Genomic DNA, 17,937 nt, shown 5'->3' with positions numbered 1-17,937 from the left:
CTAATTAACTAGATCCAATTAAAAGTAATATTTAATCTATAATTTTGAATACAGAATAGACTGAACTAAAACTAGAACGGTAACAATTGAATTGAAGAATAATTAAAAATGTACTGATTTTCCTAAAAAATTATTGAATCAATAACCCAAGCAGATATATCAAAGTTTTGTATATGATTTTGTAAAGTAGATTTTTTTAAAGCAAAGTTGTAAAAAAATAATTAACGATTTCCTAGAAAATAAGTCTTAATAACGATATTGGAGACAAATATCGATATTATAAATATCGGTCATGATATAATTGGTATCAAAAGTATCGACTTTGCCCATCCCTACAACGCACTAGCTGAAAAACGTTTGATTTACTAGGTCTGTACCAGTGCGTTACCGGCAGCGCCCAGCGGCCGTAGTTTAACCTTGAACTTGTTTTGATTTATATAAAATATGTTGAGGCGTTTCAGTACAGTTTTTCTTACGAAAAAAGCAAATTTTGCAACAGCAGCAGTCCCAGCACCGAATACAAATCCTGAAATATTTTATACCGGTGTAAGTAGCTACAATATGAAAGTTTTATTTGTTTTTTAGCAACTGATAACAATAACGTTTGGCCGGGGTTGCTAAGCCTCAAGTCAGATAATAACAATGTAATTTTGTGTATCACGATCACCCGAAGTATTCTATTTAATATAAACTGGTCAGGCTAATCTTGACTCAATTTTTTAATAGTACAAAAGCTTTAGAATACATGTTATTTATAAAAACAATTTACCTTGTAAAAATTATGTTAGGTATTTTTATTGCGTTGCCTAATAGTGTATGACTTAAATAAACAATAAGTATCTATTTACTTAAGGTCAAGACCCGTGTAGAAATATCCCGTATATATATTTTTTGATTAATATGAAAGCGATATAGGGAAGGAATTGTTTATTCATTAGTTTTACCAAGAGTTTGCGATATTAAATTACTTAAGCACAGACATTTTTCATGTTTTCGTTTACAAATATTCGCTTAAAACGTTCAAAACTCTTTGTCACTTACAATACGTATTACTAGTTACTTTTTATAGAACGTTTTAAATATTTCAATAAAAACGTTTTAGACGTAGAAAAAGAAAATTTCCACACCATAAACTCCCTAATTTTAGATTGAAGACAGTGAAAAATTTTAATACGGTACATAATTAATTATAAAAATAATAAGTGTCGAAGATTTTAACGATTACGATTTTTTTAAAATTATTATCTCATTATTGGATGTATATAATAAAGGCAGCCTAATATTTTAGTATTTAATAAAATTTTAAGGTATAATATAAAAAACTATATTTCTGCTCATCAGGTTATCTAAGCGAGATAAGCTATGAACCTAAGTGGTTGGCAAATATAAAATATCCAAGTCTGACAAAAATAACTCAGTATTTTGTAAAAGGTATCAAATATTTCTATTATTTTTTTAAGAAGACTATTATAGATTATTTAAATATGATTTATATTATTAAAAAAAACAAATAGTGATGTACACAGACAAGATATTTTTCATTGGGACTTTTACCGGTTTGATCGAGTCACGATGATTTTCTATTCAAAATAAACAAACGAAAATGCTAGTTTCGTTCACCAGCATTGAACAGTTCCTAATTATTCGAGACTTTACTCAAGGGTTGCTTAAGCGGTCCTAATTTTAAGATGAGAGAACGATCAAAGAAATAAAATCTGGAAGGTAATTAATAACATTTTAACGATGTATCAAAGAGATTACTAGAAAAAAAATTGTCTATTATTTTTCCGAAAATTATCAGTACCGGATCCGGTGTATTTGAACCGAAAAGTCAAAGGGTAATGACGCAAGCTCCGGCTTTCGGGATTGGAATACGCCATATCGGTGAATTTTCATTGTAATCTCTTCCACCAGCAATGTGATTGAGGAAGAGTTAAAGTCAACAAAAAGTGAGATTAATCAATGATTAATAAAACAGTATTTCAACTAGGAGTTTGTATAGTCGGACTAAACACGGTCTGTTATAATTAAGTTTGACAAAAAAAATATGGCGACTGTCTTTGTTTTGACGACGCGTATTCTCGGTAAGATACTGCCAGCATCACGGTTAAGCGTTTTTCTAAATCATTATATAAACATGGTTAATCATGTTACGAAAAAAACTAATTATTTAATAGTATGAATACATTTGAGACAATATTAATTTACAGTTAAACAAAAGCATAATAGTATGATATATAGTTCAAAACAAAATCAATTCCTTCAAGGTCTACCGGTTTTATTAGTTAAAACTCGTATAGTCCGGTTCCTTATAATAGTTGTTTTGTAAGACACAATACAAATAAATCTTCCATTTCCCTTATCTTTACCAACATTAAAGATACTTAAAGTTTATTAGCTTTCATTTTAATTAGTTTTTGCTTAAATGGTAATTAATTTTCGTTACAAAAAGTTACATTGCTGTGATATTTTTTAAATATTTACATCTCGTTCACATTATGTGACATGTATATATCGGATTTTATTACAAATTCATTATTTTAAAGACAGGACGCCAGCCTCGCTGACGTCACTAATGTCACTTGTTTCAGTAAGTTCCAGATATTTTAAAATGAAACTTCAATTCGTCTAAATGTTCTTGTATTTCTCGAAGATTCTTTATGCTCCGCACTCGCTGAACTCTGCAGTCTCGTGTCGTGCGTCCAGACGTCATATTTAAACCAGAATTCAAACATAGTTCTATTCTCTTTGATTTCGTTTTACTTTTAACAATAGTAACGACGACCAATAAGTTGTTATAATAATTGATGCCAGTTATTTCCATGTTGCATCCGTCGTTGAAGCTGCTTGCGCCGATATATATAATTTTTCTAGTGACGTACTTGACAAGGTACAAAAACGAAAGTATCATCAGAATATCGCCTTTATTGCCTTTTGAATAGAGTTTAATATGTGTTAACAGATTTACATTAATAATTATTTCATGTCATACAAACAAAGCATATAGTTGTAAGCTCGTAGCGGCGCAACTAATTGATACATTTCAATAAAATGCGATGACGTCATTCAATAGTTATAAAAATTATAATAACAACTATATTTTTAATCGTTATGTGTCCAATTACAAGCTGTTCAACATATGAGTACCTACCTTTATAAATTGAACGACATTGACGATATCGTCTGTATCAGATATTATATGATAAGAATTAATATATGAGATAGCGGTAATTTTTTTATTTACCATACATAGTGAGATTGGCGCTTAAATTTATAGTATTGTGTATTTTTTTTTGTCTAGATAATGACATTTTTAACAGGTAACACTGAGTTCTTCTTTGTTAATTAACGTGGGGCTTATGACATAGTTTACAAAACTAAGGAAGGATTCTTAAGCTGAGTGTACACATTCAGTTTCAATTTTTTTTAAATATATGTATAGAGTTCATTTATTTAGGACTTTTTAATTTGAATTTAGTTTCACAAACCATTTTATATTGAAAATAAATGACCGATATAACAATTATATGATGATAAGTACTATAATACAATGTATAAGCCAAAGAATGAGACCTTTATTTGTTATAAGCCGTTACATGAATAAATACGTATATATTATATACTAAGAATTTATTTGGGTTTGCTTCAGATTTAATATATCTATACAGGTAACAGGTAACAGTGCATTGTGCAGTACAAACAGATATACAGCCTATCAGATATATGTTGTTATACGTTTTAGCGTCACCTAGACTTTTTTATTTATGTTTTTCTATCGTTTAATCGATTTTACATAAAAGGTATCCTCTAAATATATGTTTTTTATCAAATAAAATATACGCCAACCACAAGTTTCAATCGCCAAACCAAATACCGAGCGTCTCCTGTTTTTTCATTCATAAATCTTGTCACAATTATCAACATAGGTTTATGAATGACGGACAGAAAACTATCTGTTTGGTTTGACAATGTGCACTTATAGTAAGGATACGAATATTTTATTCGCATTCAAGAGATAATTAAATGATATAGTTTTTAAAATGAAATCAATATTGAAGTAATGAGTAATGAGATGTAAGATTTTCGCGTATACATATCTAAATGAAACTAAGCTTTTGTCGACTACTACGCGTTCTTTATTATTCTATATAAATAAATCTCGACGTTTCGGTTACTTTACAGTAACCGTGGTCACGGGCAGTTCTTAAAGACTGAAACATTAGACCAAAAACCTTAGTTTCATTTAAAAGTTGAAGTAATACTGTGATACTTGAATTAATTGCAACCGCACCGCAATGTCCTGGAGGTTCAAGGTTTGATTCCTGCTCGTGTCAGTGGATTTTGCACTATATAACTTCAGACGAATTTTTGTATTCAGGATTATTAACGTATTTTAACTTACATTGTCTAAATAAATGTTATTCTCACTTCCCTATTAGATTTTCATTAAAATTAATTATTATATAACATATCTATACGAATATAATATATATATAATTTTATTATAGCTCTTCATAAACAACGAATGGGTTAAGTCGGCTGATGGCAAAACTTTCAATACAGAAAATCCTGCTAACGGCAAAGTTATCGCAGAGGTCCAACAAGCTGGGAAGGCAGACGTCGACCTAGCCGTCGCCGCTGCTAAAGACGCTTTCAGGTGACTCGGCTAGATATGTAAATAAAAAATATGTTCTTAAAGTTAACTAATAAATAATTAAAACTATTTTTTTTTTGTAATAAATTGAACTACACATGTTTTTACACTATTCTTTATTAGCATACTTACTTCAAGCTTGAAACGACACACTACGTTAAGCGTTTAAACTGTTAGTTTTACGTCGTCAAAGCTTCGTACGTATTGTATTAGTAAATTGTAAATTGAAAAACGTGGAATTTAGTGTGTGGGTCGTATGTGTAACTTGTTCTAAATCGACGACAGATGTTTTTTAAATTAAAGCAACGTCGAGATAAATAAAGGGATTGATACTTAATATAACCTTCTTCGTGTGAGAAGAGGCCTTTGCTCAGCAGTGGGCTCCTATAGGCTGATGATGATGATGATGATGATGATAAGCAGACAATGAAGAACGGGAAACTCATAACGCGAGCGTTATTTCTAACCGGAACGCGTTATTCTGGATGTTGCTTGTTTGTCAATGTAATTTCCATTCTAGAATGTTCTATGGCATATTTTAAATTCATATTCATATCAATAAAACTATTATATTTTAAAATAATAGTAATAAATTTTTTCTCATATCTCATCCAGTTTCCTTTATCAATAGGGTTTCTGGTAGAGATCTCTTTTAAGAGATAAGTTATCCTTTGTACATCACTCTCCTTTTGTAACTAATTTTTTAACTCTTGTTACGTAAATAAATAAATAAACGCCTTTATTACTTTTGAACTCGTTCGTGTTTTCTCCTCACAGTACGTAATATTATAGTTCGTGCGACAATAGCTCGTCGACAATTGCAAAACGTTCCATGTTTCCGGTGCGAATGAAGACGTAGCTTTAAAAAAAAATTGTCGATGCGTGCTTGTTTTTCTCATTTAAGTCAGCACTAGAATTTCGAATAACTTTCCGAATACAGATTATATTGGAATAAGATTGAAAATCGTAAATATATATATATATATACATATATATATTATATATATATATATACATATATATATATATACATATATATATATATATATATATATATATATTTTATTTGTTCCCAAATTATATTTATACTCTGTTTATATTGTCGAAGACTTTGTCATATTTTATATTGCAAGCACAATATAAAATATGTAAGCTTTTTTTTAAACTATGTATTTAACTATTTTTACAATGGCGGTTAGTAAATTATTTAAAATATAGGAAATCAAAACTATATCATGATGATCATCATGATCCTCACTACATGTATTGCATCAATTTCTCGTTTCTCGTCTCTCATTCAACAACCTTTTTTTTTTTTTTTTGATGACGCAGGGAAACTCTTTTTACGAGCCGTCTCACCGGCCTTGGTGGGGCCGGAGAGGATGTGTGAGACTCGACCTGGGCAGGTTCCTACTCACTAAAACCACTGCGAAAGCCATCGGCCGCTATGTTGGTGCACCCCGGATCTGTCAGCGACAGGGCACACCTGCGACTGGCCGGTCCTGGCAAAGACCGGACTTACTCCCTCGGAGAAAGGGGGCGATCCCGGCAATTAGGACCGCCCCGACGACGCCGGGCTTTCACAGGAGCCGGGTTACCAGCCCGACCCCAGCCCGGGGCGCAGGGGCGCTAATGGAGGAGGCGTTGATATCGCCCCCGGCGCGCCCCCGTCCGTCGTCTGCGGAGGGAGGGTGCATCGACCGCAACCTCCCGTTCCCGCTCAGATGCCTCCTTCGTGGACATGACCGTCTCACAGAAGGAGGACACCGCCATCCAGGACCTATCACTCTCGAGCATCTTCTCCGCGACACTCGAAAGCGACAAGCCCACTCCGCCGAGTGCCGCCACAAGGTCTTGGCGCTGCGCAGCCCATCTCGGGCACACCTCGAGGGTGTGCTGGGCTGAGTCCACCGCAGCGCCGCACTCATGGCAGCCTCCTTCCGGCTCTCTCCTGGCCACCCGACACAAGTAGTCACCGAAGCAGCCGTGCCCGGTTAAAAACTGCGTCAGACGGAAAGTGAGGGGCTTGCGTTTCCGCCTCATCCAACGCTCTAGGACCGGACGGAGCGCAGCCGTTGTACGTTTACCGTACGGCTGGCCCGCCAGGTCCTCCCCCCACTCCCGCATAAGGCGCGACTCCCCCTGCCGGCGAACCGCCCGGATCTCCTCTGTCGAAGGGTTCTCTCCGAGAGCCCTCCTACCCGAGACGTAAGAGAAAACCTCGGCGAGAACCGACGCCACAAGATCCCAAGGCGGATCGCCGGCAAGAGCCGTCGCTGCGGCCCAGGAGACCGTACGGTACCCCCTAACCACCCTCACCGCGGGCGCCCTTTGCGCCGAGCGCAGAAGGGCCTTGACCCCGCGGCTCATCGGGCGATCAGCCCAAACGGGAGCACCGTACGTGGCTATACTCCGACAGACCCCAGAGTATAGCTGCCTGCAAGCTGCGCTGGGACCTCCGAGGTTCGGGTGGAATTTCCCCAGCGCACCTGCCGTCCTCATGACCTTCGGCCCCAACTCTCTGAAATGGGGCACGAAGGTCCACCCTCCGTCAAGGGTGAGCCCCAGATATTTCATGGTAGCCCCAGATATTTCCTCCTATGAGGAGGGTGGCACCCGGCGGGGGTCCTTTCCGCCCAGTCCCGCGGAAGAGAAGGGCTTCGGTCTTGTCGATTCTGACCCGAAGCCCCAACCTCTCTATGCGGCTGACCACGAGATCAGTTCCGACCTCGGCCAGCCGCGCCGCCTCCTTGTAGCTCCGTCCCCGGGATAAGACGAGGGTGTCATCAGCGTAGCATATGACACCCATCCCGGGGAGGAGGCGGCTCCGCAGGACCCAGTCATACCCGACGTTCCACAGGACAGGTCCCAATACCGAACCCTGTGGAACGCCGTTGTCGACTGTCCACCACTCTATGGACCCCCTCCGGTTCTCGACTGCCACCCTCCTCTGGGAGAGGTAGCTGCCTAACAGCCTCCTCAGATACAGGGGCACTCCGAAGTATTCGAGTGCCACCTGTATCGCGCTGTGTGGGAGGCTGTTGAAGGCGTTGGCGATGTCCAACGACACCGCCAACACTACCTCTCCTCTGCGTTCCGCCTCTTCCGTCACCGCCCTCAGGCGTTTGAGGGCATCGACGGTCGACCGGTGGGCTCGGAACCCGAACTGAGACTCTGAAAGTCCCGGTCCCGAGCCTTCCTCCAGGTGCCGAACGAGACGGGTGGCTATAACCTTCTCAAAAGCCTTCCCCGCCTCGTTCAGCACAACCACCGGTCGCACCGCCGAAGCCGAGTCCGGAGGCCGGCTGCCTTTTTGAAGTAGGCATAGCCGGCCTTCCTTCCAGGCCCTCGGGAACTGCCCGGACCTCAGACAGAGGTCAAACAGCTCCCTGAGGGCTCCTCCAAGGTGCACCAGGGAGAGGGCCAAAACCCTCCCGTGCACCCCGTCCGGACCCGGTGCGCTCTTCTTACTCTGGAGGCGAGCCAGAATCACCTCCATTTCAGACTCCGCTCATTCAACAACCTACGTCAATATGTGACAATATTTAATAACAAGTAGATTAAGTCACATGCTTTCGAGTCCTAACTATTTTTGTTATGTTCTGTTCATTATTACCCTGTTTCTTTTAGATTTGGATCAAAATGGCGAACAATGGACGCCTCACAGCGAGGGTACCTCATCAACAAACTCGCGGACCTCGTCGAAAGGGACAGAGCTTATCTTGCTGTGAGTGACCTCTTTAAATTTCATATATTTTTTTTTTAATCAGTAAAAGTTTCCATCTTACAGATTTAATTATAAATTTTATCGAATACTATCAATATGTGTGAATTAATAACTTGAAGCTGCCATCAAGTTCGCCTGCTTCTAGTCAACATACACAACATATTGAAGATATGTAATGAATGTTACTTACATTAAACACACACACAGACACACATATATATATATATATATATATATATATATATATATATATATATAGAGTATAAATACTATAACAAGTGTGTTAAGGTCTAAACAACATGCTATTTATATGTCTGCAAACAGACATAAAGTAAACATATTCACAATCAGTTTGAATTGTGTTGCTATATTGATACTTTAACGTCAACATACCTCGTACTAATGGCACACACATACATATATATATCTCACACACACACACACACGCACACATACAAGAAATTCATCTATATCTACAGTATTATTCCCCAAAGCTTTGTTTCCTCACACATTCTAATATTAAAAAAGATTATTGTACGACACACGTGATACACCGAACTCTGAATAATCTAGATTTCAGTTGGTTTGATGATCCAAGTTATGTAGGATATATAACACGTATAATAAATTAATATAAAGTGATTTTCTGTTCTATACTAACGTAAACGATATATTTATTTATACACAAACTTTTATATAATAAAATCGCTTTTTTTAACCTATAACATATCACGTAATGTTCGGCGTTTATTCTAGTAATGTCTGACAAAATGACTGAAGCCAGTATTATAGCTTTCATATGCAAGCTACCAAAGCGTTGTCATCACAAAATTCACGTAGGCTCAGTATTATTACTAATTATAAATATTTACAAATATTGGGCTCGATATAATTAATAGCTATTAATATTTTTACTATAGGTATAACCTTAATTAAGTATAAGGTTCCCACAATCTTATCCCGGCAATATCCACGTTTATTATTAATTATAATTATAATTATGGGTTATAAATAATCAGCTGTCAGTGAGCCGGCCACGCCGCCGCCATCTTTGTTTGCCGCTGAATTCGTTTTGTCGTATGATTCTCAATTGCAAGTGATTTTTGGAATGTCCTTAAGACATTTGTATTTGTGTTCGTAAACAATGAATATATTGGGTTGGCAACTAAGTAATTGCGGATTTTTATCAGAAAATCAAAGTTCGTGGCACTGATGATTAGTTATATAAAAGTATACATGTAGTAAATAAAAAAGTGTACAGTGAGAAACATTTAAGTAAAACAATTGAAGGAAAATTCTTCAAGTCATTTAATTACTTCTGGTTTCCTAGAACGATGACATATGTAGTAGTAATTCAAATTTTACACACATAATTAATAACAAAGGAATTTGTATTATTATTAGTTACTATTGGGACAATTTTATTTTTGCCATGAAAGACATTGTTATCGAAGTATTTCTTTTTAATTTCTTTAAGATCTACATAAACATTATCTATATCAAAACAGCTATATGCTTAATTCAAGTTGGCATCGCTACTACATACGAAACGTCAACAGTTATCCCATTCATAAAACACACATTAACGTAGCTTGTTGAATCCGTAACGGATATCGCTTCGTATGTGGTGTGATTATGCGAACTTGTGCTAAGCGTATTAGTTTTCATTCATAAATTGATCTAGTTGCTTCTCCCATTGTTAATGGAAAACCATGAAACTATCGGTAATAAGTTTAACAATACGGACTCGTACAAAATTTGTTTAAACAATCCTTAAATAATCATATATTTTTATGAGAGCACTAGTATTATATTTCTTACGTAATTTTATCACCCGTACGATATTTTTTAGCGCCAATTATCAAAAATTATTCCTTCCAGCGTGTTAATTATGTTGCTTACGGCTTACGCTATCAAAATGTTTTGACTTGTATTCTGTCAGAGTGGCAACGTCGCATAAAATGTAGGTCGTAATTCGTATATTAAAAATAAAATGCCACATTTGATAGTTTCATTTTTTTTATTATGGCCTTCATCTGTGCAAAGACATGCACAGTATATTCTGCCAGTGTCGACTAATAGTATAATTTGATATTATAAGTCTAGGTTTCTTCACAATGTTTTCCTTCACAGCCTGTAAGTGGTGTCTAAATACTGTTAGAAAGTACATATGGCTCTCAAAAATCACATTGGTACTTGCCAGGTTTCGAACCCGCGCCCATACACGTTAGGCGGGCCTTTAACATGCAGGCCACCACGACCCTACAGAGTTTTATATTTCGCCATATTTCACCCCGCCAAGTGTTTTATATTCTATGTTGACATTCCAAATAACTTTACGAATTAATATGCGATTGAAACTGATATAATAATAATAATAAAAAAAAAATATTGTAACGAAGGCAATAAATAAAATAATAAAGAACTATTACGTCCCAATTGTGTATTAAATTTCTACTATACTTAAATAAATTAATACGGATTCAGACATTTATGTTTAATTTGTATATATTTTAAATCAATAGTTATTAAACGTATAATCAGATTCGTTTTATTTAAATTGCCAGTATTAAGGTAATACGAAACATCGAGATTATGCTCATATAAACAATCCGAAAAAAAAGCCAATCCAATTTGTTTCCAAATATTATTTAAAAATTTCGTAAACGAATATAAAATTTTACAATAATAACAATATTTTGTTTAAAATTATTTTAAATAATTTTTCTCTCCGCATACATTGTAACGTAAAGAGTCAATGAACGTCCCGATATAAATCTTCCATCCGAAAATATACTTTACCCATCACACAAAAACTAATAGTTAAAATGAGTTTTCAGTTTTCATCGTCAAATAAAACAGCCACTTTCCAGTTTTAGATTCATAAATCTTCTGAGATGAATGATGATAGTGTTAACGTAGTTATATAACATATAAATTACAATTTTAAGTTGGATTTTTATACGATATAGTATAAAAAAAGGGGTAGACGTCAAAATTATATTACTGTATAGTCCGGTCAATTTAGACATTCGAAGTTACATAAAGTCCCAACAAGCTGAATTTCTGTGAAGTTGTTTAAAACATAATTATAAACAATGTCTCCAAGTTCCCCATCATTCCCGTTTAAGGAAAAATTTTTATTCAAGGTCAAAGGTCAAAAAAATGAGTTTTTCGCGATTTTCAGTAAAACGGTAAGTTTTATCATAAAAGTACATCAGACAAAAATTGTAGATCATAAAATTATCTATAAAAAATGTATCAATACTTTTTTTCTTACGAGCCACCGTTTCTGAGATATAACGATTCAAAAAGTTATAAAAGTTGTTATCGTCATAATATGCACACGTTTCCACGCCACCTATGAGGTAGTGTACTTAGCGCGTTTTTTTTAACGTAGGCCAACTCCACGGGTCAGTTGTGATCCTGTTTAATGTAAAACTATTGCAAAATAACGGAAATTTTCAAAGATTGGGAAAGATAAAAGCGATGTAAATTAAAAAAAAGTGTTGAAGTTTATTTGTCTTATTCATAAGTTTCAAATTCTTGTTCTTCTTCTTGATCTTCTTCTCGTTCTTCTCCTCCTGCTTCTTCTTCATCTTCATTTTGGATGCAAGTAAATTGCGCCAATAGCGATGTATCGCATGATACTTCGTCGGAGTCAAACGAATCCTCCATTGTTTGTGTTTCAATATTAGAGCACGACCGGCCTTGACAATTTGTGCATGCCAAAGAACAAAACAGTCCGACTTTTTTGCAACCATATTTAGCACTGCATCCCTTTTTGCAGTTGCAAAAAATAGTGTTCAGCAGTTTTTCCGGCGCAGGTGGAAGTAAAGTTTGAACTGGCTCTAATATATTGTTGACCAACTTCCAACCCCAGTCTGTAGGGTCTAGCTGATTACCAAGCCACACTTGAACTTGGTAATATACTCGAAAAAGATGTTGGTGAGCAGCAACTGAGGTTGAGGAAGACAAGCTAATTGAACTTGTTTTTTATTTTAAGTATTTTCAACAAAACATGCATATCGATGCTTATCTAAATAGGTAGTTTTTTTAGGAGCTCCATACATAGAAAGAAGAAAGCGGATGCCGTTGGTAATAACTTCTTGTTGAGTTGAATTAGTCTTTTTAAAAACTTCAGCACATTGAATTAAATCTTGTTTTTCAAACATTTTGAAAACTGTTGTTTTACCCCTCCTGTAAAATGCAGATGTCGTATCACAGCCAGTTATTGCGTGTAAAAATAGTACATGATCTTGACACTTTACAAAAGTTAATAAACTTTTTGATGAATATATATCTGATTGATGCTGAGCTTTTCCTCGTTTTAAGAAAAAAATAGTTTTTTCAGCTGGCGTTCGAGCAGTGAGTAATACAAGTAAGTCAACGTCTTCACCAACAACAATAGTTGTATTTGTCAAATTGAATTGCTCTATTGCTGTTTCAATAATCAATACATCAGCATCATTATTAGCTTGTTTTACCAATATATTTTCAGCCGTAAACTTTTCTTTCAACATTGAAACTATAACATATAACAACTCTAGTATATACGTGGCGTACTCATGCATATTATGACGATAACAACTTTTATAACTTTTTGAATCGTTATATCTCAGAAACGGTGGCTCGTAAGAAAAAAAGTATTGATACATTTTTTATAGATAATTTTATGATCTACAATTTTTGTCTGATGTACTTTTATGATAAAACTTACCGTTTTGCTGAAAATCGCGAAAAACTCATTTTTTTGACCTTTGACCTTGAATAAAATTTTTTCCTTAAACGGGAATAATGGGGAACTTGGAGACATTGTTTATAATTATGTTTTGAACAACTTCACAGAAATTCAGCTTGTTGGGACTTTATGTAACTTCACCCTCATTTTTTGGCCTAAATTGACCGGACTATGTAATGTATTTATTTTATTATTTATTTATCAAAAGTAGAAATAGTTACATTATTATAAAAGAAATGTGATGCACAACGGATAACTTATCTCTTAAACGAGATCTCTACCAGAAACCGTTTTGACAGAGGAAACTAGATAAGAAATGTGGTGTAGGTAGAATGAAAAGTTTAAGTAAAAGACGGGTACTTGAATTATTGAAGTTATTCAACACGTGTTGTTATAGAGCTTAGAGACGCTGGACAACGGGAAACCATACCTCGCGGCCTACCATGGAGATTTAGCCGGTGTGATCAAGAATCTGAGGTACTACGCGGGCTGGGCCGACAAAAACCACGGAATGGTACTGCCCGCTGATGGACCATACTTCGCGTACACGAGACACGAACCAGTCGGTGAGAGGACACACGATACATTCATTCACACGCCAAGTCATTCATTCGTTCGCTCATTCGCTCATTATAACATAGTCATCGTCTATATCCTTGTGTACCACGAGCGTGTCTGTCCAGGTGTTTGTGGTCAGATCATCCCGTGGAACTTCCCACTGTTGATGGCCGCCTGGAAGCTGGGCCCCGCGCTCGCCGGCGGGAACACGTTGGTGCTGAAACCGGCCGAGCAGACTCCGCTCACCGCTCTGTACCTGGCCCAACTCGTTAAGGTACGGAACATTAACTAACAATTTTATATAACACACTAGTTTTTGTCCTTTGCTTCGTCCGTGTCCTTCCTAATTAAGGTCGGATTGAGATTTATATTAAAATAATAGATACGGTAACCTCCCGACAGCGACGTCTGGGATCTTTGTCTCAGACTTGAGGAATAATACAACCTAATCCCTCGGGGAGTTCGGGATGACTTATAGCCCATGTCTGATTGTCATATCTGAGCTGATCAATGTGAAGTTTCATCGATGTACTCAGAGTGGTTTTTGCGTGAAAGAGCAACATACAAAAATAAGGTCGGAAGGACTCCAAGAACCTCTTGTCCTTAACAATTAACATAGTCAAAGTGTGAAGTGCTGGATTCTTCTGGATCCTCTCCTTGGAAATATAAGTACAATAAAATCCCACATCCGCATCCGCTCACCACCAGACGCCAAGACCTCGCATTTAGTGTGCGTGTAAATTAGTACGCAAGAAACTAATCATAATAAAGTAAATCGAAAAATAATAGTTTTTTTACGCTAATATACAGAGTAAATTAACTAAGAGTCCTCTGGCGTTACAAGTTCACAGACTACATCATTGTCTCCTGCTCTTCACGCGGATTGATCTCATTTGATAACACCGGCTACCAGACTCTGATACCCCTACTATTTGCTCCAGAAGCTTCTCATCGCTTTTACATGTATATAAACCTTGTTAACGTAAACAAATAATTAAAAAATAAACAGCTCCACGTAAATGGTTCTGTGAGCAAATGTGACAAGAGTTGCATTATGTATCAAATAACTGAGATTGCATGGATTCACGCCCTTAACTGAACGAGAGATACAAAAACAAAAGAATTACCTTAACATGACACACACGTAACACGGGCTGTATCGGAATCTTAAGATAGATCTTTAGATATATTTTTATATTCATAAAAAAAAAATTGTCATAATTTAAATTTTATTATATTAAATATTTTACTGTAAATAAATCATGGTTTTATTATTTTCATTAATACTTTCCGTGTTAATTTCTATCAAAAAATGTAATATATGATTACGTGAACATAATTTTATAATGCGTTATATAATAGGACCTCATTTTTGTTAATATTATGTGATGGCAGGAGGCCGGTTTCCCTCCAGGAGTAGTGAACGTGTTGCCGGGCTTCGGAGACGCGGGCGCAGCCCTGGTCGACCATCCCGACGTCGACAAAATCGCATTCACGGGTACGTACTAACAGTGTTACAAGTGGCGCCATCTGTGCCGAACTAATTATAATATATTATAATACTTAGAATTATTTTTATGACTGACTATAATTAATTATACTACTGAACCATTGTAATTTTATAATGGCAACATTTAAATATCACCTTGTATTTGTAAAGTATGAATACTGGCTTCAGCCATTCTGTTACACATTACTGGAAGTGACGCTGAAAATTAAAAATTAAGACTGAAACTGTGCCTCGAATGAGAGTAATGTATAAATTCAAAAACATTACAGATTCAAACAATGAAGTGGTTTAAAAATTCTTACAAGCTTTTTGGTTCTATAAATCATGTATATGGTAACACTGATGAAAGAAAAATTTTATTATAATTCAAATATAGAACGTGAATATATAACTGTTGATATTTTTTTACGTGGTTTTTTTTTATTTATATAAGCCATGGCGTACACAGTATCGATGCGTGTATATTAATGAAACCTCTCTACTCTTTGTTTTTAACTGTCCAGTGGTTAGTGTTTGGTGTTGCCAGCTGAAATAAAAGTAATATATTTCGGATTTACTACGCGTCTATAATTATCTTGAATAACATACTCCCGGCGACTCGAAATCGTTTAAAAACCGAATAGTATTAGTTTTATTTCATTGAACACTCGGGAAAATCTTAGATCTCATTGTGCTGTAAGTTGCTGTGAGTGCGTGAGGTGTGTGTATACTCTATACATTATATTTCTCTCAGGCTCGACGGAGGTCGGTAAATTGATTCAGCGCGGCGCGGCCGGTACCGTGAAGCGCATAACCCTGGAGCTCGGAGGGAAATCCCCGAACATCATATTCGCGGACGCCGACCTTCCCAACGCCGTGGAACTCTCGCATCACGCGCTCTTCTACAACATGGGACAGTGCTGCTGTGCCGGTTAGATAATAACTAATATAACAGAGTCTGTGGCATTCAGGAAACAATTAATTCGTGCATATACATTTAACTTATGGTATAAAATTATTTTGGACAACTTCGCTATCACATGTAACCCGTCGGGAAGTTTATCGCATCATAGCCGTCTTAGCGACGAATGTTCCGAACAAACATGACTTATCTGATAACAAACCGAAATATTATACTCATAACTACTAACGCCATCTAGCGGGAAGTGGAGAGAATTAGTTCAGGTTTTTCAACTAGATGTCGCCAGTTAGTAAGATTATGTATACTAGTTTAGTTCAATCTCGTTTCGTTTCTTAGACTGCGGAAATGGTTTCAGAGAGAAATTAATAATATGTTGACGTATATTCGCTGCCAAGTCATACAGTTTGTGACTTGCGACAAATAAAACATTATTTCCGTATCCCTGTAGTAACGACACGGAATGTTTGAATGAATCATACCTATGTGGCTCTCATTTAAAAAGCATATAACTGAAAAGTTCCATCAAGATTCGTTTAGCATTTAAAAAAAAAACTTATATATTATATATGTCCCTTATCATTTATAACATGAGTGTAAGAAGATCTATATTTCGGCCTCAACTTCCTTTGATACCTTTGGCTTTATTTTCTTGTCCATAGTTTAATATTTAAAACGTGTCTGTTAATGTAATCTCGTCAGGGTCCCGAACGTTCGTCGAGGAATCAATTTATGACAAGTTCGTGGAAATGTCGGCCGCTCGCGCCGCCAGGAGGAAGGTGGGAGATCCCTTCAAACCCGACACGGAACAGGGACCGCAGGTGAATATATCTTTGTATATATATTAATAGATATTCTCATACAACTTTGGTCAGACTGAAAGCACCGCTTACATGAGGTGTGTATGTACTGTAACGATCAGTTTGGACCCCTGTCTACGTCTTGATCCTTTCTCTCGCCAGATCTTCACGAAGTTATTAAATAAAAACTAGCATGCTGTATATCGCTAAGTAAGTCTGAATAATGTTTCTGTGTAGATCGACTCTGAGCAACACTCTAAGATACTGAGTTTGATTGAAAGCGGCAAACGACAAGGAGCCAGGCTGATGACCGGCGGACTCCGGCACGGCGAGCTCGGGCACTTCATACAGCCGACCGTGTTCGCCGACGTGCGAGACGACATGGACATCGCTCAGACAGAGGCGAGCACACCGTGTACAGGGGCTGTCGTGGAGGCGGGCTCGTATATATTATGCGAGCTGTGTTTTTATTCTCATGTTAAATCACAGTCAGCGCCACCATCATGACAGCCGTGAACCGACAGTCCTTATATAAAAACCTATGACGAGCAAAGTTTACTTACAAATGAAATTAACAACGCCTTTATATAGATCTTCGGGCCGGTGCAGCAAATCATCAAATTCTCCAAGATCGACGAGCTATTGGAGCGCGCGAACAACACCGAATACGGCTTAGCCGCGGCCGTCTTCACCAAGGACATCGACAGAGCTAACTACTTGATCCAGGTACGACAATACACAGTTATAAGACTATGCGACATTAACAGACAATAATGTACACACTGTCTGTGTTATCGGGTCCCGACGCTGCATAATGTGAGCCACTGAGACTGTGCGCCGTCGCTACACACCTCAGTCATTGTGTGCTAATACTAACATAAGTGTAGTAACTGCTTCCAAACAGAAAACTATAGTTAAAAGATCAGCATAAGTTGGCTGAAAGCTAGTGAACATTGTGTTGCCATATGCATTGAATACTAGATTCTTCCACAACAAATCAAATAGCTTTTTTAATTCTTATAGTAATCTATGCACCTCTTCCAAGTGGG

The 17,937-nt window shown here is 36.9% G+C and overlaps 1 protein-coding gene across 1 annotated transcript in view; it reads left to right on the top strand.

The window, feature by feature from the left end:
• Positions 1 to 360: 360 nt before the first annotated feature.
• LOC116767916 (aldehyde dehydrogenase, mitochondrial) overlaps positions 361 to 17,937 on the top strand; it is a 17,903-nt gene continuing 326 nt past the window's right edge. Inside the window, exons 1-10 of the mRNA XM_032658456.2 lie at positions 361 to 546; positions 4,509 to 4,657; positions 8,285 to 8,381; positions 13,520 to 13,688; positions 13,806 to 13,954; positions 15,076 to 15,178; positions 15,924 to 16,100; positions 16,791 to 16,909; positions 17,126 to 17,290; positions 17,480 to 17,614. Of these exons, the coding sequence (XP_032514347.2) occupies positions 445 to 546; positions 4,509 to 4,657; positions 8,285 to 8,381; positions 13,520 to 13,688; positions 13,806 to 13,954; positions 15,076 to 15,178; positions 15,924 to 16,100; positions 16,791 to 16,909; positions 17,126 to 17,290; positions 17,480 to 17,614 (1,365 nt within the window). The 5' untranslated portion in view covers positions 361 to 444. The remainder of the gene's footprint in view (positions 547 to 4,508; positions 4,658 to 8,284; positions 8,382 to 13,519; positions 13,689 to 13,805; positions 13,955 to 15,075; positions 15,179 to 15,923; positions 16,101 to 16,790; positions 16,910 to 17,125; positions 17,291 to 17,479; positions 17,615 to 17,937) is intronic.

The sequence above is a fragment of the Danaus plexippus genome, chromosome 19 (assembly GCF_018135715.1).
Source record: "Danaus plexippus chromosome 19, MEX_DaPlex, whole genome shotgun sequence".
Classification (NCBI taxonomy): domain Eukaryota; kingdom Metazoa; phylum Arthropoda; class Insecta; order Lepidoptera; family Nymphalidae; genus Danaus; species Danaus plexippus.
This window is presented reverse-complemented; position numbering and strand designations above follow the sequence as displayed.